At 36.1% G+C, this 25,030-nt stretch overlaps 3 protein-coding genes across 3 annotated transcripts; 1 reads left to right on the top strand and 2 right to left on the bottom strand.

The window, feature by feature from the left end:
• The first annotated feature begins 206 nt into the window (after positions 1 to 206).
• Positions 207 to 11,025, top strand: LOC105127892 (sporulation-specific protein 15-like). Its single transcript, XM_011029363.1, is given in 13 exon segments — positions 207 to 542; positions 927 to 1,012; positions 1,233 to 1,424; positions 2,161 to 2,361; positions 2,484 to 2,606; positions 2,825 to 2,862; positions 2,943 to 3,066; positions 3,585 to 8,747; positions 9,440 to 9,595; positions 9,778 to 9,879; positions 9,958 to 10,100; positions 10,397 to 10,611; positions 10,614 to 11,025. Coding segments are annotated over 11 exon segments (6,408 nt in total). The 5' UTR covers positions 207 to 542; positions 927 to 1,012; positions 1,233 to 1,346; the 3' UTR covers positions 10,679 to 11,025.
• On the bottom strand, positions 10,988 to 14,406 carry LOC105127891 (membrane-anchored ubiquitin-fold protein 6-like). Its single transcript, XM_011029362.1, has 3 exons — positions 13,726 to 14,406; positions 12,623 to 12,793; positions 10,988 to 12,007 (listed from the first exon to the last, which is right to left on the bottom strand). The coding sequence occupies exons 1-3, from the start codon at positions 13,853 to 13,855 to the stop codon at positions 11,952 to 11,954; spliced, it is 357 nt and encodes a 118-aa protein (XP_011027664.1). The 5' UTR covers positions 13,856 to 14,406; the 3' UTR covers positions 10,988 to 11,951.
• Positions 14,407 to 18,810: 4,404 nt separating this feature from the next.
• On the bottom strand, positions 18,811 to 21,277 carry LOC105127893 (F-box/kelch-repeat protein At1g22040-like). Its single transcript, XM_011029364.1, has 2 exons — positions 21,060 to 21,277; positions 18,811 to 20,539 (listed from the first exon to the last, which is right to left on the bottom strand). Exon 2 carries the CDS (start codon positions 20,491 to 20,493, stop codon positions 19,069 to 19,071), a length of 1,425 nt encoding a protein of 474 aa, XP_011027666.1. The 5' UTR covers positions 20,494 to 20,539; positions 21,060 to 21,277; the 3' UTR covers positions 18,811 to 19,068.
• Positions 21,278 to 25,030: the final 3,753 nt, after the last annotated feature.

Raw genomic sequence — 25,030 nt, forward strand, 5'->3', positions numbered from 1 at the left:
AGATGACGATGAAGTGGCCATTTAAGTAATTTCGAAACACTCAGCAAAAGTAAATCCATCATTGCCAATAATCCAACAATTAATTAGCAATTGACAAGAACAATTTTATCAAAGCCTTGGCGGGATAAATCTAGAAATCTTGAAAGCTGATATTTCACCTTCAAGCACACTTCCATCGCACCTTATTATTATTATTATTATTATTATTATTATTATTTATAAATCTATTATAATTAAACCCCCTGTCTGTAACCCAATCTTAAATCCTCATTGACTGCTTATCTACGTTATAGATTAGACTACAGACCACGCACGCTCTTAAAAGATCCCAACCACCTCAAACTCAAACAACAAGGTAAAAACATAGACTGACCCATAATCTTAAGACAGAGATACAGAGCGTGTGAGCCAACACAAAGAGAAGGAGAACCTTCCTTGTAAAGATTTCTCATTCTCGCTTCCATCTTAAGCACCTGCATGTACGTCCACAACTCCGCGCCCACCTCCTCTCATCCCTTTATTTTTTTTCACCTTCGAGAACTGTAAGTGTCTCTCATCTTTGTTTTTTATTTATTGTATGAACTGAATCTCAAGTTCCACTTAGATTTTTCTCCCCCCTCCTGCATTTTCTGTTTTGTGCATTTCTTGGCGTTTTCTCTCTACTTTGTTTTCTTTTCAAGGTCAATCGGGTAAATTTAATGTACTGTTTTTAGCTTTTAGTTGGAATAGAAAAGTGTGATTTGTTTTTAATAGCGTAATGGACTAAAAAAGGTGCAATTTTTTCAACATCTGGTTTTGGATTCTCTTTTACTCCATCGCTCTTTCTTGTCGGTCTTCTCACTGTTGTGGTGGGTGGTGCATTTGGTTCTTATTTGTCGTCTTGCACTCTTGAATGTTTGAAAAATATTCTCTGCGTTCTTTTACAGGGTTTAGATCGGAGCTGCCTTTTCTAATAGCCGGCATTTTTTGAACTCCTTTTGGGTTTAGCGTTTCAGAGAGGTTTGCGCACAAGGTATTTTTTTTTTCTTGAACACGCATTCTCCCATGTTCTTTTGGTTGCCGAGGAAATGACGGAAAACAAGTTACTGTGGTGTTCATTCTGTTGCTTACTCAAATTGACGTGATCAAATAGTTTGACCATTTGTGGCTAGCTCAAGGATCTAAGTTTGGGTTTTTTTTTTTCATTAGTGATTTTTGTGTGTGTTTATGATTTCTAGTTCTGGGACTTGTAGGATCGCAGTGGTGGCAGAGTTGTGAATACTGTTTTTTTGTCTGGTGATTGTGCGTGATCTTGCAGCGTTTGAACTGTGATGCAGCAGATAATAAATTAGTTTTGTTTTCCAGCAATGTCGAGGATTACCAAGTGGGAGCTCGAGAAGACTAAAGTGAAAGTTGTCTTTCGGCTGCAGTTTCATGCTACACAGGTAAGATTTGGTCTTAACAATATGTTATCTTTCTTGCTGTTACTTGCTACTACCTTGATGAATTTTGTTAAATCACGCACTGAAACAAGGGAAAATTTGCTTATAGAACTTCATCGTTTTTTTTTTTTTTTTTTTTTTTTTTTTTACCTAGGTGTATGTATATAGCTATCGCATTTGTTTATACGTACTCACAGGCTTTTCAATCAATAACGTGCTACATTAATCAACTAATCAGATGTGCATTCACCTAGCTGACATATTCATTAATGTCCCGATTCTTGCATTCCATGTATGCTATCGTATAATATGTCAGAGTGGTGTATGACACAAGTGTTTATCATCCAGGTTGCAAAATCAGAGCATTGGCTCGGTGAAAACCCTGAGAGTGGGGATTGGCATGCTTAAAAAATTCTCAGCGTTCTAGAATATACAAGCAAGAAGAGAAAATAATATTCTTTTTTGATAATTTTCAAGTATACAGAAGTTTATTACCCTGTAACCATAATCAAACCAAATACGTTAAGATTTGTAGAAGTTCTGCTTGATGTTTAACAAAAAGGGTGATGTATGTAGCTCACACCAGTCACTGTTTTGCATAATACTGAGTTTGAGCTTCGTTGTTACTGCGGCTTGATTGCATATTTCCTGCTTGATGGAAAATATTGTTTATCTTTTTATTCAGCACATAGTAGTCTCTGCAATCACTAAATCTCTCATTCCTCTTTATGCAATGCAGATTCCTCAATCAGGATGGGATAAACTTTTTATATCTTTCATCCCTGCTGATTCTGGAAAAGCAACTGCAAAAACAACCAAAGCTAATGTAAGAAATGGGACCTGCAAATGGGCAGATCCTATCTACGAGACCACAAGACTTCTCCAAGATGTTAAAACCAAGCAATACGATGAAAAGCTCTATAAGCTTGTTATATCAATGGTAATATCTTTTCTCCCCTATTTTATCATGTGGTCGCTTGCCATCTTGGTACCAGATCATTCTTTATTTCATGTAAATTCATCTAGATTAATTCTATTTGATCTGAATCTGACTAACATCAGGGTTCATCACGGTCTAGTGTCCTTGGGGAGGCTACCATCAACCTTGCTGATTATGCAGATGCATTAAAACCATCTGTTGTTGCCCTGCCTCTTCATGGATCTGATTCTGGAACTTCTTTGCATGTGAGAAATTCTGAATATCCTTTCTTAAATAAAATTGTCTTGAGCAAGTTAGTTTAATAATATACTTCCTGATTGTGCCATATAATGGTATAATTGGGAGAGCCTAATTTGATTTGCTCTTAAGATATCTCTTATTCTGGCCTGATCTAGGAATTTTCTTTTGTTTTGGAGATTTATCATTCACTCCAACATGTCATGCCTGTTGTGTTCATTTCCAGGTCACTGTACAGCTGCTCACTTCAAAAACTGGTTTCCGGTAATAATACATAAAAACATGCAAACTTAATGCTTTATCTACTTCAACCACTTATCTGCAATTTTTTTATTTGTTTTTAGGGAGTTTGAGCAGCAGAGGGAACTCAGAGAAAGGGGGTTGCAGACTAACCAAAATAGCCCCAATAAATCCTCTGGTGCAAAAGTATCATCTTCTGAAGAGACTAACAATGATCAGATAGATAAGGTAAGTTCATTTGTTTTGTACACATATCCCTGCTTATATTGTACATCATGAACTGGCTTCTCAATTTCTCCTGAATCTTAAGAAATCTTGTGTGGCCTGTTGACATTTCCTTGTAAGTAAATATTAACTTCTGTATCCATGTTAGTAACTTAAACCTGACTATTTGCTGCATATTCTTGCTTACACATTTTACTCTTAAAACTATGTAGTTCAAATTTCACGTGTTGTTTATGCCTTATGTTGTTCAGCTGTTGGATAATAAGATCTGTTTTAAATCAGCGGGGTGCCTTTTTTTGTGTTTGATTTAACAACTGAGTCGATGCAGTTGTAGAATTTGAGGATGGGTGCATGTACGTGCTTTTGGTACCTTTTGAGTTGCCCTGTGAACATAGCAACTTCATATTTATATTTGAAGTCCTTTTTCTGCTGCCATAGTGTTCCTCTATGATCGAAAAGATCCTCATTCACTGTGATTCCAATCAATAACAAGGTTATTTATTTTTTGGCTTGACTTATAGGTAAATATCAGAGTTAGATTTAAAGACAAATCTAAAGACCTTGCTTCACTCAAACAAGAGGTGGGGTCAAACGAAGAATATGCAGACTCAACTGTTGGCTTTGATGGCTCTTCCAATACTTCAGAGAGTTTATATGCAGAGAAGCATGATACTTGCAGTACACATGAAATTGATCGCCTTAAGAGCACTGTCTCTGGTGACTTAGCTGGACTTTCCCTTAGCCAGGGTCCTCAGCTGGAGAAAGGGGATCTTTCTGATCATCGATTTTCAGCACAGGGAACGAATGATTGGGTTCATGCCTGGAGTTCAGACTACCATGCAGATAATGACTTGGCAGCTGCACATGAAGTGAATGGTAGACTTAGAGGAAGCTTGGAAGCGGCGGAGTCATCTATTCTCGAGCTTAGACAAGAGGTAAGCTGCTTACAGGGTCATGCTGATGAAATAGGTCATGAAGCCCAAAAATTTGCCAAGCAACTTGCTTCTGAGATTGCTTCTGGAGAAGAGATGACCAAAGAGGTGTCCATATTGAAGTCGGAGTGTTCAAAGTTGAAAAATGAACTTGAACAGCTAAAGGTTTCTCAGTTATCTCCTCCATTTAGCAGCAGAAATGCTACAGAGCCCAGGCAGGATCACAGATTTCAAGATCTGCAGCTCAGATGGCTAAATGGGCTTTTACCTATGGAAAATAAGATAAAAGAGCTTAAAAATAAGGCATGCTTGGGATACCATGAAAGCGATTTCAGTTTCCTTCGTTCAGACATAGATGAGTTGCTCAGTGTGCTGCAGAATCTCAAGCAGGCAACAGGGCTACCAATTTCCAGCATCCACTTGGTACCTTCTGAAGGATCTAGCCTGAAGGAGATCCGAGAAATGAGTGTACATAAAAATGGCCAGTTTGTAAGTGAATCAGGGTTTGATGTTGACTCGTATCAACCAGAACTAGGCATGCTTCATTGTCTTAATATTCCTGGACTGGTATCTCACGAGACTGACTCTATGAATACTACCAACACAATGAACGGAAAAATAATTGAACTTCTGAGGGAGTTGGATGAATCAAAAGCTGAACAGGAGAGCCTTGCAAAGAAAATGGACCAGATGGAATGTTACTATGAAGCTCTTGTCCAGGAGCTTGAGGAAAATCAGAGGCAGATGCTGGGGGAGTTGCAGAATCTCAGAAATGAGCATGCTACTTGCTTGTATACAGTTTCATCCACAAAGGCAGAGATGGAGACAATGCGCTTAGATCTGAATGACCAGCTATCAAGACTTGTTGAAGACAAGCGTGATTTGGATTCTCTGAACAAGGAGCTTGAAAGAAGGGCTGTTACTGCAGAGGCAGCGCTCAAAAGGGCACGCCTGAATTATTCTATTGCTGTTGACCAGTTACAAAGGGACTTGGAACTGCTTTCAGTCCAGGTTTTGTCCATGTTTGAAACTAATGAGAACCTCATCCGGCAAGCTTTTGTAGATTCTTCACAATCAGGCTTCGAAGGAAACCCAGTAACCATGGAGAGCCAGAGATCTGATTCAAGGGAAGTTCACATGGGGAAGCTCTTTCAGTTCCAAAATCAGTTTGTTGGGACAAGGAAACAGCAGTTGGGTTGTGATATTCTTTTAGATGACTTAAAAAGATCACTACATTTGCAGGAAGGGCTTTACAGGAAGGTTGAAGAAGAAGCTTGTGAAATGCATTTTGCAAATCTATACTTGGATGTACTTTCAAAGGCTCTACAAGAAACTTTGCTTGAAGCCAGTGATGATGTCAAATGTATGAAAGGGAAAATAAATGAACTTGTGCGGCAGCTAGAGCTTTCAAACGAGTCGAAGGGGTTATTATCACAAAAGCTGCACTCTGCATTGGATGATATTCATGCCTTAAAAGAGCATAGGGCTACTTGCATTGCCAAGTGCAATGAGATGGCTCAACAAAACCAAGTTTTGGAAACAAATTTGCAAAATGTCACCTGCAAAAATCACCTTCTCTTGCAGAATATTGCGGAATGGGAGTCTCAAGTGATGCACTACAGAAGTTATGAGAGCATGTATGAGATTTGTGCTGCAGAGAAAACAGAGTTGGCATGTTTATTGGAGAAAAAAACCCAAGAAAATTGTGGTCTTCAAAATGAGATCTTTTCTTTGCAGGAAAAGTTGAAAACTTTCAGAAGTGAATTTGATGATCTGGCTTCTGTGAAGGAAAAACTGCAGGATTTAGTCAATTTCATGGAGAGTAAGTTGCAGAACTTGCTGGCATCCTATGACAAATGTATCAATGGAATGCCTTCTAGTGAATCTGGCTATCAGGATTTAGAGTCCATGGATTTAACTGGTGTCATGATGCAATTAGAAGAGCTTCAGCATAATTCTTGCAATGAGATTCTCCAGCTCAGGGAAGAGAAGAAAAGTCTGGTTCATGAGAGAGATACTGCACAAGTGTTCATTGCTGCAGCTAAATCAGAGCTTGCATTGTTGAAACAGAAGTTTGAATGTGATATGAGGAACATGGTGGATAAATTAGATGTGTCGAATGCTTTGGTGCAGAAGCTTCAGTTGGACATTGAGGGTATTGCTTACAAACTCAAGGTTAGCTCTGAAGTCGAAGAAAAATGTTCACAGCAGCACAATGAACTTTTTTCTGATTTTGATCATTTGGCAGTTCAGTTGAAAGAACTTATTTCTAAAAACAGGGACCTTGGTCACAAAATCTTGGCATTAGATAGTGTTGCTACTGAACTTGATAAAACTAAGCTGACTGCAGCAGAACTTATGAAAGAAAATCAAGCTTTGATGGAATCTATACAGAATAAAAATGAGGTGTCCTCCAGGATTGCATACGAACTCGAGAGTTTGAAAGGAAGTTTTCGATCTCTGCATGATGAAAATCAATCTTTAATGGCATCTTCTCAAGATAAGGAGTCTGCTCAGCTGGCTTCAGAGTTGAGCAACTTGAAAGATAGCATCAAAACCCTGCATGATGAAAACCAAGTTCTGATGGAAACTATACGGAATAAAACCGAGGAAGCTGCCAACCGTGCATCAGAACTAAATAGTTTGAAAGAAAATTTGCTATTTCTGCACGATGAAAACCGAGCTTTGATAGCATCTTCACAGGATAAAGAGGAGGTCTCTTCCAAGCTTGCATTGGAGCTAAACAGTTTGAAAGAAAGTTTGCAATCTCTGCATGGTGAAAAACAAGCTATGATGACATCTTCATGGGATAAAACCGAGGAAGCTTCCAAACTTGCATCAGAGCTTGACACTTTGAAGGAGAGTTTGCAATCTTTGTGTGATGAAAACCAAGGTTTGATGGCATGTTTGCAGGATAAGACAGAGGAATCTGCCAAGCTTGCATCGGAGCTAAACAGTTTGAGAGAATGCCTGCAATCTTTGCAAGATGAAAAGCAAGCTTTGATGGTGTCTTTGCAGGATAAAACTGAGGAGTCTGCCCAACTCACTTCAGATATGATCAGCTTGAGAGCGAGTTTGCTATCTCTGAATGATGAGCTGCATGATGAGAGAAGCTTGCGAGAGGGGTTACAGAGTACAGTAACAGATCTAACTTCCCAATTAAATGAGAAGCAGTGCCAGTTGCTCCAATTTGATCTCCACGAGTCTGAATTGACTCATCTTAAACACTTGGTGTCGGGTCTAGAATCTGAGAAATCAAGAGTTTGCCAACTTTTGTTGCAGTCAGAGGAATGTCTTAAAAATGCTCGTGAAGAAGCTTCCACTCTCAAATCTCAGTTGTCTGAGATGCACAAATCTTTAATAGCTGCTGATGTTCAATTCATTTTTGTGAAGACTCAATACGAGGGTGGAGTTGAAGTGCTTCAGAAACTGAACTCCTCAGATGGACACTTCGCCCAACTTCAGAAGAAGCATATTGACATGGAAATCATCCTTAATCACTGTCATGCAAGTGAAACACAATACATTGAAGAGAATGCAAGGCTGTTGACAAATGTCAACTCTGTTCAGTCTGAGCTAGAGGCTTCTATTGCTGAAAACAGGTTACTTGTCGAGACAAAAAGAGCTGAGCTCGAGGGATTCAAAAATAACTCTCAAAATGTTGTGCTTAGTTATATTGAGGATAAAGCTCAGCATTCTAAAGAGTTTGAAAAGCTGAAGTGCTTGTTGGTGACATCTGAAGAAGACATTGATAATCTGGTGTTCTCCAAGGTTGAGCTGGAAGTAAAATTTCTAGTACTTGAAGCAAAATTGGATGAACACAAAGCTCAGATCATTACCCTTGAAGGATATTATGATGAATTAGTGATGCTGCAGAAGCACTGCAATGAACTGAACCAGAGGCTTTCTGATCAGATTTTGAAGACCGAAGAATTCAGAAACTTGTCTATCCATTTGAAAGAGCTCAAAGACAAAGCTGATGCTGAATTTATCCAGGCCCGTGAAAAAAGAGAACCTGAAGGACCACCGGTTGCCATGCAAGAGTCCTTGAGAATTGCATTTATCAGAGAGCAGTGCGAAACAAGGCTGCAAGAACAGAAGCAGCAGCTGTCCATCTCCAAAAAACACAGTGAAGAGATGCTATGGAAATTACAAGATGCCATTGATGAAATTGAGAATAGGAAGAAATCTGAAGCTTCTCATCTGAAGAAAAATGAAGAACTGGGAATGAGAATCTTGGAATTGGAGGCTGAGTTACAATCTGTCCTTTCTGACAAACGTGAAAAAGTGAATGCTTATGACCTGATGAAGGCTGAAATGGAATGCTCATTAATAAGTCTTGAGTGCTGCAAGGAAGAAAAACAAAAACTTGAAGCTGCCTTGGAAGAATGCAACAAGGAGAGGTCAAAAATTGCTGTTGAACTTGCCTCGATGAAAGAATTGCTAGAGAATTCCAAATCACAAGTGGACATACAAGCAGAACAAAATGATGGAGCTTGCAAAGTGGATTGCTTGTCTTCCGACGAGTCAGTTATCAGAAATTCCAGCGACGAAAACTCAATCATTGATGCTTTAAGCTATGAAAGAAAAAGAGTACACATGGTCCCTTTGAATGGTCCAACGGGGAATCCAAACCAGAAGTGTTTGGGAAGGCATAGTTTGAGGAACTGTGAAGAAGCAGAACATGCATTCCATGCCTCTTTTGACAGAGCTGACTATTCAAGCACGCTCATGAATGGGCAACCTGAGCAGGTAATCAATGAAACAAAAACTTGGTGGTTGTGTTATTGAAAATTTGTTCAGTATATCTCAAGTTCGATTATGTTATTGCAAGAGGATAATTAAATATATACTTGATTAGTTTGTGGTAACATATATTTGTCTCCCCTACCATAAATTGAGAAGAAATTTCAGTCTTTCTTAAATGAATCATGTTACATATCCACAATTAGAATTTGTTAGATGCTATAAATGTACCTGTATTCATCCTTTTCACTTATTTCATAATTTAGTTGTGCGTAAGTCAGAAACAAGCCTTCGCTTCCTGTCTCAAAAGTCCAAGATTTGCTGTCTCTGAAGTATTGTTACTTTCCAGTGGAAAAATAATGTAACTTAATTTTTGAACAACTTGTTGAATAAAAGAAGAAAATAGCACACAAAATAATATAATTGTGATTAGATATCTGTGTTATTTTCTCCTAGTGGTTTTTGTTTCATAAAGAATTAAGTATCTTTTAAATATTTCCTTGAAATTCGTGTTTACTATTTATTGATAGTCAATGGTTTAAAGTTTATCATATCTTTTGGTGTGAGCCAGTAAAATATTTGAATTTCTGTAAAGAAAATTGTAATTTTGCTATCCTTATTCTTCAACCTCTCTATTGCAAAATTTATAATGTTGGAAAGTTTTCCTCTAACCATTTATTTTTGTAATTGCTTATCAGGATGTTCGTGTATCTTGTGGTGTAAATGGGATGAAAAGTTCTGCGCTCATAAATCAAGACAGGTTGCTGCATATTGACATGAAGCATTTAGCTATCATCAATGATCATTTCAGAGCTGAAAGTTTAAAGTCTAGCATGGACCACTTGAGTAATCAGGTACACATATCTGCACTCTGAAGCCCAGGGAGATGATGCCTACAGATTGCTCATCTGTCAAACATTCTTATGCACAGAAATGGAAATGGAACATAGGTCTTAGATAGCATTAGAGCCATTTGGTAAATGTAAATTTACAAAACTAACTTCTAAATCTTTATTTTTTTCTCTTTTGCATGCAGTTAGAAAGGATGAAAAACGAAAATTCACTTCTGCTGCAAGATGATAATGATTTTGACCAAAAGTTTCCAGGTTTACAAAGTGAATTTATGAAGCTACAGAAGGTAAGTTGGTCGCTATCTGCACCTTTCAGTGTAATAGCTCTCTTCATCTGGACACTTAACTTTCTGCTCTGTGCTCAGGCCAATGAAGAACTAGGAACCATGTTCCCCTTGTTCAATGAATTCTCAGGGTGTGGAAATGCTCTAGAGAGGGTGCTTGCATTAGAAATTGAGCTTGCTGAAGCGTTGCAAGCAAAGAAAAGATCAAGCATTCTCTTTCAGAGGTATGCCACTCAATCCAGCTGTGAAAACACCTGGGATACTAGAATTCCTGTTGGCATTGGTAGTAAAGTAGAAAATTCTCTTTCTAACCTTGTCCATTTGCCGTACACTAGGTTGCACAGTAGATGGTTAAACTTGCTCAAGATTGGTAGTAACGTAGAAAATTATATGAAATTTTATCATAATTTTTTTTATAGAATCTTCCTTGATATGTGAACCTATAATTGGTGGTGCTATACACTAGATAAAACCTCTGAAAAGAAAGCTAACGAATATAAAATTTTCCCATTCTGCTTAGTTCTTTCTTGAAACAACACAGTGACGAGGAAGCCATATTCAAAAGCTTTAGAGACATCAATGAGTTGATCAAGGACATGCTGGAACTAAAGGGAAGGTATACAACTGTGGAGACTCAACTAAAAGAGATGCATGACCGCTATTCTCAGCTAAGCCTTCAATTTGCAGAGGTTGAAGGTGAGAGACAGAAGCTCATGATGACTCTCAAGAATGCTCGGCATCAAAGGAAGCCCTATACTTAAACCGCTTATTATCAGCCTCCCTTGGGGACCATTCCTCGTAGCCATCTTTAAAAGCCTCCTTTAGTGCTTTTTTTACGAAGTCTCAGAAATCCCATTTATGGAGTTCAGAAGTTCATATCCCCATACTGCCTCCCGTGATTAATTAATTATGTAGATTGCTGGTTGCTATTTACTGGCTAATTAGTTGGCACAAGTCAAGTTTCAAATACGACAAGCCTGCAATGGGATGCCAAAAGCGTAGAAGCAGTTGTACCTTCTGTAAATAAAATCGTGTTTTGCTGGTTGTTAGCATCATAAGGTATATATAGCTCGTATAAAATTATGACCTTTTTGCTCTCTCCTGTAATTCATTATACTGCATAGTAATCAAGTTATTTGACCAGCTAAATCAATTTTGGTTCGTCACTCGAAAAGCTAGCAAAATGCCTTGGAGTCAATTCCTCCCCGTTGCTATGTCTCCCCCTCCACTCTACCAGTCGTGCCTTTTTCATTCTTTCCTGAAGTTTTCCTTTAGGTGCCGGAGCATGCAGGAGCCATTATTGAACAGGTTCCATGATTAGGTGACCTTCGATAAAGCTACAACTTCATTTGATATACGCGCTTGCCTAATGATGCGATTCATAAGAGAGGTTACTTGCCCAACTTGAAACACAGCATGATGTTTGAATAAATATTATAGTCAAGAACCGGTAAAATTTTGCAATCCGAAACGTCCCGGAGAACATGGTGACAGCGTGATCCTTGATTAATTCGTTACTGCCAGTAACGTTTCTAATGGAAGGTCCACTAGAGTCGCCATAAATCAAATGAAGTTGATAAAAAGTTGGGACTCAACCCAGAGTGGATATCTGGCAAGTTTTATTGATCGTGTAAAAAATCGCACGCTGTACCTTCTCTGTAACTTTTCAGAAGCCAGTGTGATAACAACAGATCCAAGCAAAATCATAAATTCTTCTGCAAGCGCTTCTACTCTCTCTCGCTCTCTCTATCTCTCTCTCTTGCTCTCCTTTTCCTTTCTGTTGGTAGGATAAACCCTATATATCAACTGAACTTCTAATCCACACTGACAAATTTCTTTCCTAGCATTTGCCAACACTAATGAATGAACAGCACAGTAGTGTGCCAAAGAAACTAAAAGAAGAAAGAAACAAAGGGCATGCTGGTGGTGGACTTTCAAGTTTTTTTTGTTTCTAAAGCCATTTGAAATTTGGAGTTCCCGAAATTTTAAACTGCACCTCATCTACTGTCTAACACACTGCACATTAAAGGCTCCTATACCAACTGAAGCAGCTTCAGAATATTTTCTTCTTGCAACTACAAGATTGAGCATGAGCAACCCTCCCGCCATTCAACATCATTGCGCTGATCACCTGTAAAAGATACATTGAGTGTTAGTTCTTCGGGTGCTGAGTAGCACTATCCATTCCTTCCATTGTTTTTCAGGCAAACCCTTTGGATGCTGTTTAAAATGGAAACATGAAGATAACAGCGAAGTTGCCTGAGTTCACTGTCAGTGAAACTTCTTGCCTCCTCTACATGCTAGCTTATGATTAAAAAGGGCAGAACGCTTCTCGGATGAGTGAGGATATTCAATGTAACAGTCAAATACAAGCAGGATGACGGGGGACCGAATATATTGATAATGAAGTGAATTAACATTGTTACTTCCCTACATCAACATGAGCTGATAAGGGAGATACTAAAAGCACAAGCTCACGCAAAAAGAAAACTAAAAATAAAAAAAGTATCTTAGCTTCTCCCCATCTCAATTAATTAGTCTGACTAGGAGCAATGTATTTAGGTGATGCACACACACGTAATCAAATGAGACATCAATGACTTCATAGTGGTAATACAAGGTAAAATTCACGAATAGTTATCATGACTTATGAGTCATATAGTCTATTGCCATTATAATCCACACAGATGCATGTTTCAAGCACATTCTGAAATACTATCTATAGCATGCTACGTGGATTACCCACCATTGTTTATACGTGCACCAGGAGGACGCAGAACAACATGTATGGTGACTACACCTGTGAGACTATCACCGACAGGAAGTCTGGACTCGGCAAGTGTTCTATGGTTTTCCAGTACATGTCCAGCATATATAAGCTTCACATCTTTTATAGTCTTCGGGCCATTTTCCTTGTCTGTGAAGTGAGACACGATCATATTAGAAAATGCAAGTCAATTGGACATCAAAATGCAATTTGGTAATCAAACTAAACCACACCGCATTTCAAGATTTAGGGCAAGAAAGACTTCTATAAGTGCCTTTTCCAAATGATTACCCTTTGTCCGTATTTGTACAAATGCAAACTGAAGGGAAAGAGAAAGAGAAAGAGAAAGATATTTTCCAATTACCATCCACATTAACTATGGACTTGCCACCACAAAATGCAGAATAGGAGGCTTTAAAATATTAGAATAACACAAGTTTAGATTAATCCATTATAATGGAAAAGCCACAAATTACAAACTTCAACATTCAAAACTTGGCATTGTGACCATTCTCGTTCCTTTTCATACATTTACCGGAAATCACAGAGTACTAACAAGGACAGCATCAGCCATTCTTGACATCAAGTTTCCTTTCAGCAACCAGCAAATTAGTTTTGAAACAGCACTTAACTTTTTCTTTAGTTCAACCAATTTGGCAAGTAAATTATCTAAATCTAATTGGTTTCCATTTCTTCCAGAGTCTTTAATGTCCCAATAGACTCCGAAATTACCAGAATTGTTGCACGTTGGAGAAGTGAAAATAAGGATAAAATCATCTAACTCGTAAATAACTTGCAAAACTACATTAAGGCCATTAAAAGGTAAACAAGATGTACTCAATGTCTACAAGGCAAGATAAGAAGTATCAAAATGAAAGATTCCTAGAAACATACAATCATAAAGAACAAGAATAAAGCCTTAAAAACTGAAAGCTATCTCAGTTTCGAAGCAATGAATCAAAAACCAAGACGTACACGCATCAGACAGCGTAAAAATAATAATCAAAGAGGCAAAACACATAGATAGTAGAAGTAATTCAAGAAGCACTCAAGTTAACCAATAGGTGAAAAAGATTTGTAACCTTTTGGCCATTGCTCAATTACATGCTCTTTAAGAGTCGCCACATTGGCTGCTTCAGTGTAGTTGTTTGGCCCAATATCATTGCCATCTGGTAACCTGAATCTGAGCTCAATCGAAGGTGGTGTTGCCATTGACGAATCTCTTACTGAAACCCCGCCTCTATAATGATTTCTACGAAATCCCAAAACAAAAGAGAACAAACACCCTTTAAACTCTACTAAAGATCCAGGTACGTATCCTTCACTACAAAGTCTCTTTGAAAAGGACTTTCAACAACAGTGACTAAAAGCGCTACTTGTATACTATCTAAAAAACAAAACACCAAGAACCCAGATCAAATATAGTGATTTCTTCCTCGGAATCCAAGAAAGAAGCAATCTTTCAACTGATTATGACTGAAAAGGAGCGTTCTTTACACTTGAGAATGAACTTTTGAATCCCCAAGATTCTATTTCTTGATGCAGCAACAAGAGGGATGTTAGTGAATTATGAGAACAGTATGAGAGCAAACCCAAAGAATGAAGGAGAGTCTGGTTATTGAATTTCTTGATGTAGAAAGAAACTACTGGAATGGGAGACTTTCAGAATCAGAGTTCTGTTTTGTTTCACCTGAATCTAACTGAAAAAAGGCAACCCAAGGAATATCGAAAATGACACTTCAGTTTTGTTGTATCATACTTGTTTTTATTTCTCATTTGGATAATAGTTTTGACCGTGTGCTTTCTTATATATATTAAAAATTAGTTTTTAACATTATCATATTAAAATAAAAAATCTTCTAAAACACTTCTTAAAAACAAAAACAAAAACACTATAAAATAAGAAAAAAAGGAAGACAATAACTATTGCTTTTATTTATCTATTATCTCATTTGCCAGCCCAATGCCGAGAGAAACACAGGAGAGAGAGATAACGGAGCAAGGGAGATCCCACTAGCAAGTTAATCCAAGAGAAAAGTCAGATTTTTGCATGGGTGAAATAACAGTAAGCACAGCTGCACGGTCACTTAATTAACTGTTGAAACAATGGGGATTGATTAATTAATTTCGTTAGACCACGAGAACCAATTGATTTTTACTCTTGTGATTTTAGAAGGTTAAAGATTATTATTATTATTATTATTATTATTATTATTATTATTATTATTATTATTATTATTATTATTATTATTATTATTATTATTATTATTATTATTATTATTATCATTATTATTAAATTAAAAATATAAAAAAATTAAAAATTATAACTATGAAATTCACATAAACCAGAATATAAAACAAATAAATAAGCAGAAAGAGCAAACTCTTTAAACAAACAAAAAACCAGAAAGAAACCAAGAAAAGGTTAGACTAAAAACCCGAACTTAGGGGAGGTGTTAAGCCTAACCTATTAACAATAATTGGAAACCAAATAAAGAACCATAAAAAACATACACAATACAAAAAGACAAATAAAAAGAGACAAAGACCATCAAAATGAGCTTAACAACAAAACACCATCATGTAAAACATGCATGACCAAGACATTGTCATGCATTCATATAACAGAAGAATAGTATTCTCGTAGAAATGAGGAACCATGAAGAACTGAACTTAAAACTTGCAGAAAACTGCATCAAGTGTCTTAGAAACATGCTTAAATATACGTTTGTTTCTTTCATTTGAAATTAACTGCATAAGAAGAGTAAAAACAACTTGTTTCATTCTTTGGTGCAACCCTTTATTTTTATCAAAAAGACCTCTAAGCTGGCCAGAAAGGAAAGACATAGAACAATTTAGCTGAAACTACTACTTAATATGACTCCATAACTATAAAAACTAGTCACAACTGAAGAACAAGTGAGCATGTGATTCCTCCCCTCGATTACATAGGATATAATAGGATTACTGAAGAGAAAGCCGAGACGATCTTTTATTTTGAGCTTACTTAGGATAGCAAGCCATAGAATAAAATTATATCATGGTAAAGATTACTGCTCCTAAACCGTATTATGCCAATTGATAGCATTACTTTTTAACCAAAAGAACTCACGAGCATTAGCTAGGAAAGACCCTGATCAATACTGTCAACCATGAAGAGTAGCAATAACATTAAAAATTCTTCCAAGTTGAGCTATCAAGTGACTTTTAAAAGAACAAATTGATTTTCATAGAGGGGAAGAAGAATTTTGCATTTCCAATGCCCATATAGAGTTATATGGAAGATAGAAATGATTAACCCAATGGATCTTAAGAGAATCAGATTTTTTATGGATGTTCCATAGTTGCTTAGATTTTGCATTTCCAATGCCCATATAGAGTTATATGGAAGATAGAAATGATTAACCCAATGGATTTAAAGAGAATCATATTTTTTATGGATGTTCCATAGTTGCTTAGCTAAAAAACATTTGTTTTTTATCGTGGCATCGAAAAGCCCAAGACCTCCTTCAAATTTAGGAAGACACAACTAAGCAACAAGGGCAAAATGCTTAAATAAATAGTTACCAGATTAGAAAAAACTGCAACATAGATTGTTGATTTTATTGATAATAATAGCAAGAACAGGGAAAATAGCTAGCCAAAATTGAACCATACCATGTATAATAGATTTGATGAGCTCAAGCCGGCCATCATAAGATAGATGCTTACTCACTTAACTTTGAATGGACAATTCAAGCTTCTGCAAGAAAAGAGAAAATTAATTGACAAACAAGAAATGAGAACTAAGAGACACACTAAGGTATTTAAAGGGAAACTGACCTTTAAAAAGTCAAAAAGTCTAAGACATACTAGCTTAGTGTCATCACCGATCTTACTAAAAAAATAGATAATTTAAAAGCATTAGCATCAAAACCAAACAACTAAAAGAAAGAAGTTGTTGGTATAGGTTGCTAATAGATAACATATTACACATAAAAAAAAATGATATTATATGTAAAAACTAAATAGCTAACTTTCAGAGTTTTTCATTTAAAATGAAAATTGAAATCAGATTATTGATGACTTAAAGTAAGTATTCTAAAAAAAATTTCATACAAGCAAAGAAAAAAAATAGGGGGAAAGGGAATCCCGTTGACTGACACCACATTGCCTATTAAAAAAAACCAAATAAATCATCATTACAAAAATTAAATATAAAGTTGTCTCCACACATGGCCATGCCAGCAAAACGAGCAGTGAAGCCCAATAAAAAAAGAACAATATGCAGGAAAGGCCACTGAATATTGTCAAACGGCTTTCTGAAATCAATTTTGATAATGCATTTATCATTTTGATAGCTCTCATACTGAAGTCGAAATCTACGCCTTTTTTTCTCGATTGAAAAATCAGTTCATCCACAAGCACGGTCACAGCCCAGAATAACTTTCATGGCCAGCTACGAGAGAATGCGTTTAAATGAGTTGGGTCATCTCAATTCTCATTTAATTCCGAGCCATGAGTTTCGCAGTAAATGTGCTGGGCTAGTTATTTCAATATGTTTGCAGCTCAACGGCACCAAACCAATTCTTGAAGTTGATAGCCCAAATTCTAAGGCCTAGCATCTATGGTACAATTCTCAACACTTTGTAACTAGGCCATGAATGCTCTGGGCTTCCTTTTACCAAGACCTGACATCAGACATTAGAGTTGTCCATTTCTGTTACCTAACGCCAGCTTGTCCAGATTTGCCACCTAACATTTGCCTTTAAGCTGTCCTTTTCCTTCCAGTCGAATGATTTGTCACGTTTGAACTGAATCTTCATCAACCGCTGAAACGGAGTCCCACTAAGGGGTAACATAAAAGATTAAAACCAAGCTTCCATCCATTGTGTCTCCGTCACACATTTACCATATTCTTATATTGCTTTTAAGATAAAGATAAATTTATTGGAGCAGTTTTCTGCACGTAGTTTTTCGTATGACAAACACAAAACAAATGAAATACAGTCATATAACTTTAAGAGATGAGCTTCGTTATCACACGAAACGATGGTACAATATTATCTTTCTTGCCTGTTATGTGCTTCAAACAATGAACTATTGCCTCGTGTTGGCTTGATTGGCAACTGGGTATAATTCCAACCTTGTCAATCAAGGTTACAAATTCATGAATATTTCAATTCCAATTTATAGATGATTTGTTTTTGAGCTGTTCAGAGAAAAATGGGTTCAGTCTAGATGGCACAAAACTAGCCTAAGAATAATCTACGGTCATCAAATAAAAATGAATATGCGAAGCATGTTTTCTTCGCTTGTGCTATTACTAAAATGAAGTGGCAAAATATCCTTACCATAGTGGGCGTTCGCATGGTTTTTGGGGACCAGAATCTTGAGCTTGGATAGCTGTCAAGAATTTTCTGGAGAGGAAACTTGTTTGGGATTACTTACTACTCTTGTATATGGATAGAGAGGAATAATAGTGGCACTCTGCTACCCATGGAAGTACGGATATAGTTGCATTGCTTAGAAAGTTTGGCTCCCATTAAAATCTTGTGTCTCGTGCTAGAGCTGATCTACACAAATACGATGGCATGGACAAATGGACTGTAGAAAATGGTCATTTTGCCTCGAACAGTATCTTGAATAGCTTCAAAGTTGGTTGCTGGTTTCATCAGTTTTTATTCTAAAGACTTATAGCAGAGCTGGATCCTCTGCTCAGCTTTTCAATTAAACAGTTTACTTCGCTGTTTTAGAAAAATGGAGCAAGAAACTAAAAAATCCTTCCCTATGATGGCAAGTTGAAGAGTTGTAAGAAATTCGGTTTCGACATGGTATGCTCCCGAGGTCAAGCCGGCCTACCTGTAGGCTTATACGTTGAATGCAGAAACCACCAAAATATGGGACTCAAGATCTTCTTACGGTGCACCAAGCAAAGCAGACGCACCCTTTTATTGTATTAGATTGTTTTTTAGTATTTGGTAGGGACCATCGTAAATATTTCTTACACGAAATCTTTAGACAGAAATACATCATTGAGAAAAATTAAAACTGTAAACTCGTAAAAATTACTCTACATCCTAATTGTTGAATGTTATGGCTACTGTTCACCTTTAAACTCCACAAGTCCAACTCTCCAGAGAAGAAAATTGGCAGCACGAATGATTTTAAATGCAGAACACCACATCTAAAATTGAAAATGACACACGACAGGCTGGTTGACGTCTTCTTCATATATACCACACCTTTAGTTCGCAAACATCAGGATACCTTTCTTGTCAGGCAATTCAAACAGATCATGAAATTTACTTCAAGTTCTAAGAACACGAATACAATTGGAAGCAATCTTGATGGGCAGACACCGAATTCCAATTTCTAGTACTTGGTCACTTGTGCAGGTTCTAAGACAAATCAGTATCTTAAATAAAACACTAATCAAAGTAGCCCTATATATCAAGAACCTGACAACTTACAAGTTCAGCAGACCCAAAATCTTTACTGGCTATGACCTTCCAAACAACTGTTTCCGATGAGTCAGAATGCTCATGCAAGGACTGAGAAGAAACAGAAGTTGAGTTCAATGGGGAACCCAAAACATCTTGCACGTCAGCCTGCATAACTGCAATGTTCTGATTGGCGTCTTTTGTGAGGACATGAATCTTTCCATGAAAACCTGTGAGCAGATATGGAGATTCCGATTCTGTAAAATCAGCAACAGGGACTTTCCCAATGACAACTTTCCATGTATCTTCTTTGTGATCATATACCTTGATCTTACCACTGTCTGCAGAAGTAGACGGATCAAATGCATATAATTCACCATCTACCACCACGCTCAATTTCGTACCTGCCTGCCGTGCAGGCCAACCTTCTCCCATGCCAGTTGGCATTTCAGCCCATGAATTTGTTTCAGGATCATATATTTCCCCACCAACATCAACAATGAAGGGCCATGAGTATAAACTCTGAGGCACGAATAATCTTCCCATGTAGGAAGTCATCCCGGTGGCAATAGGCTTTAGCATGTCAGACAAATAGGCAGTGGGCACTAATTGAGCTCTTGAGAATGGCATGCTTGGGACATCAGACCATGTACCCTTGCATGGGTCAAAAACTTCAGCGGATTGAAGAGGAGCCAGTCTCCCTTGGCCCTGACTAACCCCCCCAACAACATATAGCTTGTTATTTAAAATGCTTGTCTTACAGTAAGCTCTACCCGTAGACATGCAAGCCATTTTGCTCCATTTGTTTGAGATTGGATCGAACCGCCAGACACATCTCACGGTGGTAGCTCCAGAGAACCCACCAAGCACATAGAGGCATCCATCAACAGCACCAACGGAACAACCACCAAATGGCATTTGATCCAGCGTATCCTTTTGCCCCAGCCAACTCCTTATGACTTCAGCAATTTTTATGCCTGGCCCAACTACATTCCACAACCAAAACCCAGAAAGTCCCCTTTTAGATTTGTCTGCGCAAACAACATTTGGCATTGGAGGCAATCTCTGCCAATTTCTTGACAACGGGTCCAAAGCATGCCATGATAATTTATCTGCTTTATCCTTTATCAATACAAACAGCCATTCTTCCGTTAACCCAAAATCTTTTCTAACTTTGAACAGCTCAGCACTCTCAAACGTTTCCTTCCACTTGCGTGACACCAAACTCAGATTAAAGTAGCAATATCTGGGAATTCTAGCAAGAATCTGGATTGATAACTCATCAGGAAGACATGGAATCAATCTTGGGCCTTCCTCATCATAAAAAATTGGGGATGTCTTTTGCCTCTTGCAGCTTCCATTATTTAACACCTCATTATAGTCGCTTGTTCTGCATTTGGGACTAGCTAAACTCAAAACACCCCCCATCAAGAAACCCTCAGCTTAGCAACACCAATTATGATCTTGGCATATGCTGCAAAAAAGGGGAGCATCCTTACACTTCACCGAATCAGAAACCAGATTGACAAGATATGAACGAACAAGAGTGAAAAAATGAGCATTTATACGAGGAGAACAGTCTTGAAACACTCGAACAATTCACTAGAAAAATTAATAATTAAATATTCGTAAAATAAAGAAACAGCATGAACAATTCAAGTCAAAACACTCAACCAAAATACAATAAGAAAGCAGCATCAATAGATTCCATCACCCTTCTACATAAGGCATAAATTAGCTAACACTACTTTATTTTTATTTTTATTTTTTAACAAAAACACAAACAAGTCAATCATTGTCCACTGATCCAGAATTCCCCCAAAACTGCAATTACAACATTAAAACTGATTTTACCCAATTAAAAAACAGCAAAACCCAGATCAAGAATTGAGCCAAGATTACAAAAAAAAAAGTTTTTAACAAAAAGCAGCAGAATTAACTGTGAGATGTGCATTATATATGGATCTAATGAGTAGAAATAAAGAAAGGATTACCTTCGCTGCAGGCTGAGAACCAAGCGAAGAAGAAGAAGAAGAAGAAGAAGAAATCGACACAAATAGAAAGTGTGTAAATACTGAATTGATGTTTACTTTACTAGTTTAGGTACAATAGAGTACTCTGATGAGGTCAGATAATTTACTTTAAATATATATATGATTTTTGCGTGAATTTCAAAACCATCACATCATTTATTTGCGTAATTTTTTTATTTTTATTTTTGGTTTTTATCATTAGTTAATAAATTTGATTTAATTATCTTTAAATTTAATTAAAAAAATTACAATTACACAAATAAAAATTTCAAACAAGAGGTACAGGCTACTAATAGTGCATCTTGCAAAATCGAGCAATGGATCTTGGAAGAATCCAGCGGGGAGGAAAGAAAGGGCAGTAGATGATAATGAAAATGGGCGCCGCGTCTGGACGGGCAGGCGGAATAGATTAGCGAAAGGTGCCCCGCCATGGAGCACGGAAAATCCCCGGTCTCATGTAAGACAATGGATTTTTAGATTTTTAGGAATACGTTTTCAAGCTGTCTTGTTGTATTTTATTTATTTCTTTTTTCCTATTCTAATATTAATATTACTCTAACCGTTCGTTGTTGAAAAGTAGGATAGTATGACACGTGTGAACATGGAAGGACACTTTATTTGACTTACTTTCCTTGGAGATGGAGTCAATTTATTAAATATATTAAAATAATTTTTTTTATTTTTTTAAAATTATTTTCATATTTAAAAAATTAAAATATATAAAATATTTATTTTAATAAAAAAATTTAATATTTTAGAAACGCAATTTCCAACGCATCAGCAAACAATTATTTTCCATTTAAAAAATAGAAAAAAAAGTTGTTTTTTGTTTGATATATTTTAAAAATGTCTCCACTATATAAACCGAGAAGCGTTGTTTCTTGGCAGGTGGTTCTGCTGCGGTGGATACTTCCGGCGAGGCCTGTCCTCCGAACCCAGCATCTTATTCTGTGATTGTACCAGTTTGTGGAAGATGGCTGCCATTTAAAAAAACTGTTTGGTAACAAGGTTCGTAAACATGAAGGGATGTAGACGAAATAAAGACCAAAGACGAGAGCTGCAACACTTGATGTTACAGTTAATCAAAATGAATTACAGTTAACAAAAGCTTTGAGAGAGTTTATTGTCGAGTAACTGAAGTTGAGATTTAAATCAGCATGCTAGACCTTCATCCATGCAAGTATTTCTTCTCCCATGATCATAGAAATAAACTATTGTCAGTAAATGATTTTTTTTTGTTTATATTGTGCTTTTTTATATTGAGTTGATTGGATAAGAGCAAAGTGGGGGAAGGCATGAGTTATGTCAGATATTCTGTCGAGTCCAAGAAGGCTAACAATAATGTTAAAATCACAATATGCTAAATAAACAATTAACCCAAACCATTATTCCCAACAAATTATCGCCATCGTTCCCCACAAATTATTAATCCATCACAACTAATAATTTATTGTAAAATTATAAAAATATCTAAAATATTATATGGATTCAAAATTCCTTTAATATAGCTGAGGATGACTAAAAATTGTTGGAATAGATAAGATCCTTTTAAAGACAATCAAAACAGTGTTGAAGTGTGTGAATCACATGCTGCTACAAATCATTCAAAACTTTAACTCATCAAAAAAATTAGTCAAAAAAATAAACACTGATGTAACATGAATCAAAAGGGGAAACAAAAACCCCCTCTTCACTAGTTAAAAGGGATTTATCAATGAAGAAAAAGAAAGAGCATCAGGTGAGAAGAGAAAACTAAATACAATGTCCTTTTACTATGAGACAATTTTATATAATTCTGTACCCAATTGTATCGATGATTTAACATCCCTTTAAACTCTATTTACAATTAAGTCATTTATATTATTTTTATACTTGTAATCGGTTGACAAGAACTATTGGTGATAATAATAATAATAATAATAAAAAAGATACTTTACCATTATTTATTAAGGTGAAAACCTTGTTATTTTTTATTTAGTATTGACATGGTAACTTTCAATGCGTTCTCCAACTATAAACTATCTTATACACATGAAAATTATTGATAATCCACATCAAAGTTGTCTTCATCTGAAAATTATATTTTTTTAGGGCATCATACATCAAATTCTCAAATTCTTAAATGACCACAACTGCTTCTATTCATCAACTAATGGTTGAAGACAACTATTTATATTTCTACTCTAACTATTAGGACTGAATATGACCATAGATAAGAACATTAACTTTGGCCTCATAAACATCTCCGATGACAAGTTGTAAATCGTAAATATCACCAACCGACAAGAATATGATGTAGCAAATGACCTGAATGGATTAAATCTGTCTGAACATAATCTAAGATGTACGTTCCGTAGTTCCATAAAAAAATGAGGATATATACCCTATTAAAATTTTTCCAGGTTTTACCATTGAAAGGATGCATTATAACTGCATCTATCATATCATGTAAATGATATCATGTCAAGTGCTCAACAGTTTTTAGAAACATGATTAACTTTTATGGTCCATGAGTGATTGAGAAGTGTCCAAGTTTTCTGTGTGCGATAAAATTACACACCCTGTTAATTCTGAGTTTATACCAAGCATGCCTACAGATTTTGCACTTCATCAAATTTGTATTTTCAAGGTAGTATAATATGTAAAAGTTTAGACACGCGTCATTGTTTTGGTATCCTAAGACAAAAGGTTTTATTATGGATTTAACAGCATAAAAATTCTTTTTTAGCCTATTCTCTTAAGATAAAATGCTTCTTATTCATTCAACGATTCTATCGTAATCGACCTCCCTCAACATATAATCTGACTTGATGCTAAATACTTATACAATGATTGATAATATACTGTAATTTGTGTATTCATCTCCTTATAGTTCATTAAAATCATTTAAAAGATAAAAAAATCTGGCAATGTTTGTATTTGGTTTTTCATCTATGATTAAACATTTATCGGCATAACCCTAATTCATTCCAATCACATCCATAACCATACATTTACAAGGATCACTATTAATTTTTTTCCCTTAATTTAATTTACATGTGGCTATCTCATTCTCATGACTTTGATTGTGAGTTTGACTTGTTAACTTGGTTGAGTTAAGTTTTTTTCCCCTTTATCTAATTTATTTTCCTCTCAGTTTCCTCTTTAATATTCAATTGATTAAGAATTATACTTTATGATTTGTTTAATTCGTTTTTCATAAGTTATCACTCTCATGGGTTTAACAAGTTAACTCCAGTTATTTTTTTATATTTAACTAATTTATTTTATTTTAATTACATTAACAAAAAACTATAGGAGAAAAGGGGGTTACATTCCCCTTACAAAACATTATTCAATAAAATAGTGTTTTGTTATTTGTGTTTTTTTCAATCTAAGTTTTTTATATTTTTATTTTTATTTTTTTATGGTTATCTCAGTTTCGTAACTCAAACCACAAGTTTAATAGGTTAACTCGATTAACTTGAGTTCATCCCCTCTTTCTAATTTATTTCTCTTTATAATTTCATCTTTTATCATTTGAATGATTGGGAGTTAGGCTTCGCGATTTGTTTTGGTTTTCTTTCTATGAGGTTATTCTCATCTCATGAATCGGGTCATGGGTTTAGCGGGTTAACCTGAGTTATTTTTTCTGTCATTTTTTAATTGATTTTTCAGTTTCAATTACATCCTTCAATATTAGGTTTATTGGAGATTTGTACATCATGATTTTTTTCAATTTACTTTTTATGAATTTATCTCTATATTATAACCCAAATCGCGAGTTTGACAAGTTAATTCAGTTGTTTCAAGTTTGTTTCCTTTTTTCTAATTGACATTTTTTCCTCTTAATTTTATCTTTTAACAATGGGTTGATTGAGAATTAAGGTTTGTGATTTATTTTGGTTTGTTTTCTATAAAGATTTTCTCATCTCATAACTCGAGTCACTAAT

Source organism: Populus euphratica, unplaced genomic scaffold, assembly GCF_000495115.2.
Source record: "Populus euphratica unplaced genomic scaffold, PopEup_1.0 scaffold93.1, whole genome shotgun sequence".
Classification (NCBI taxonomy): Eukaryota; Viridiplantae; Streptophyta; class Magnoliopsida; order Malpighiales; family Salicaceae; genus Populus; species Populus euphratica.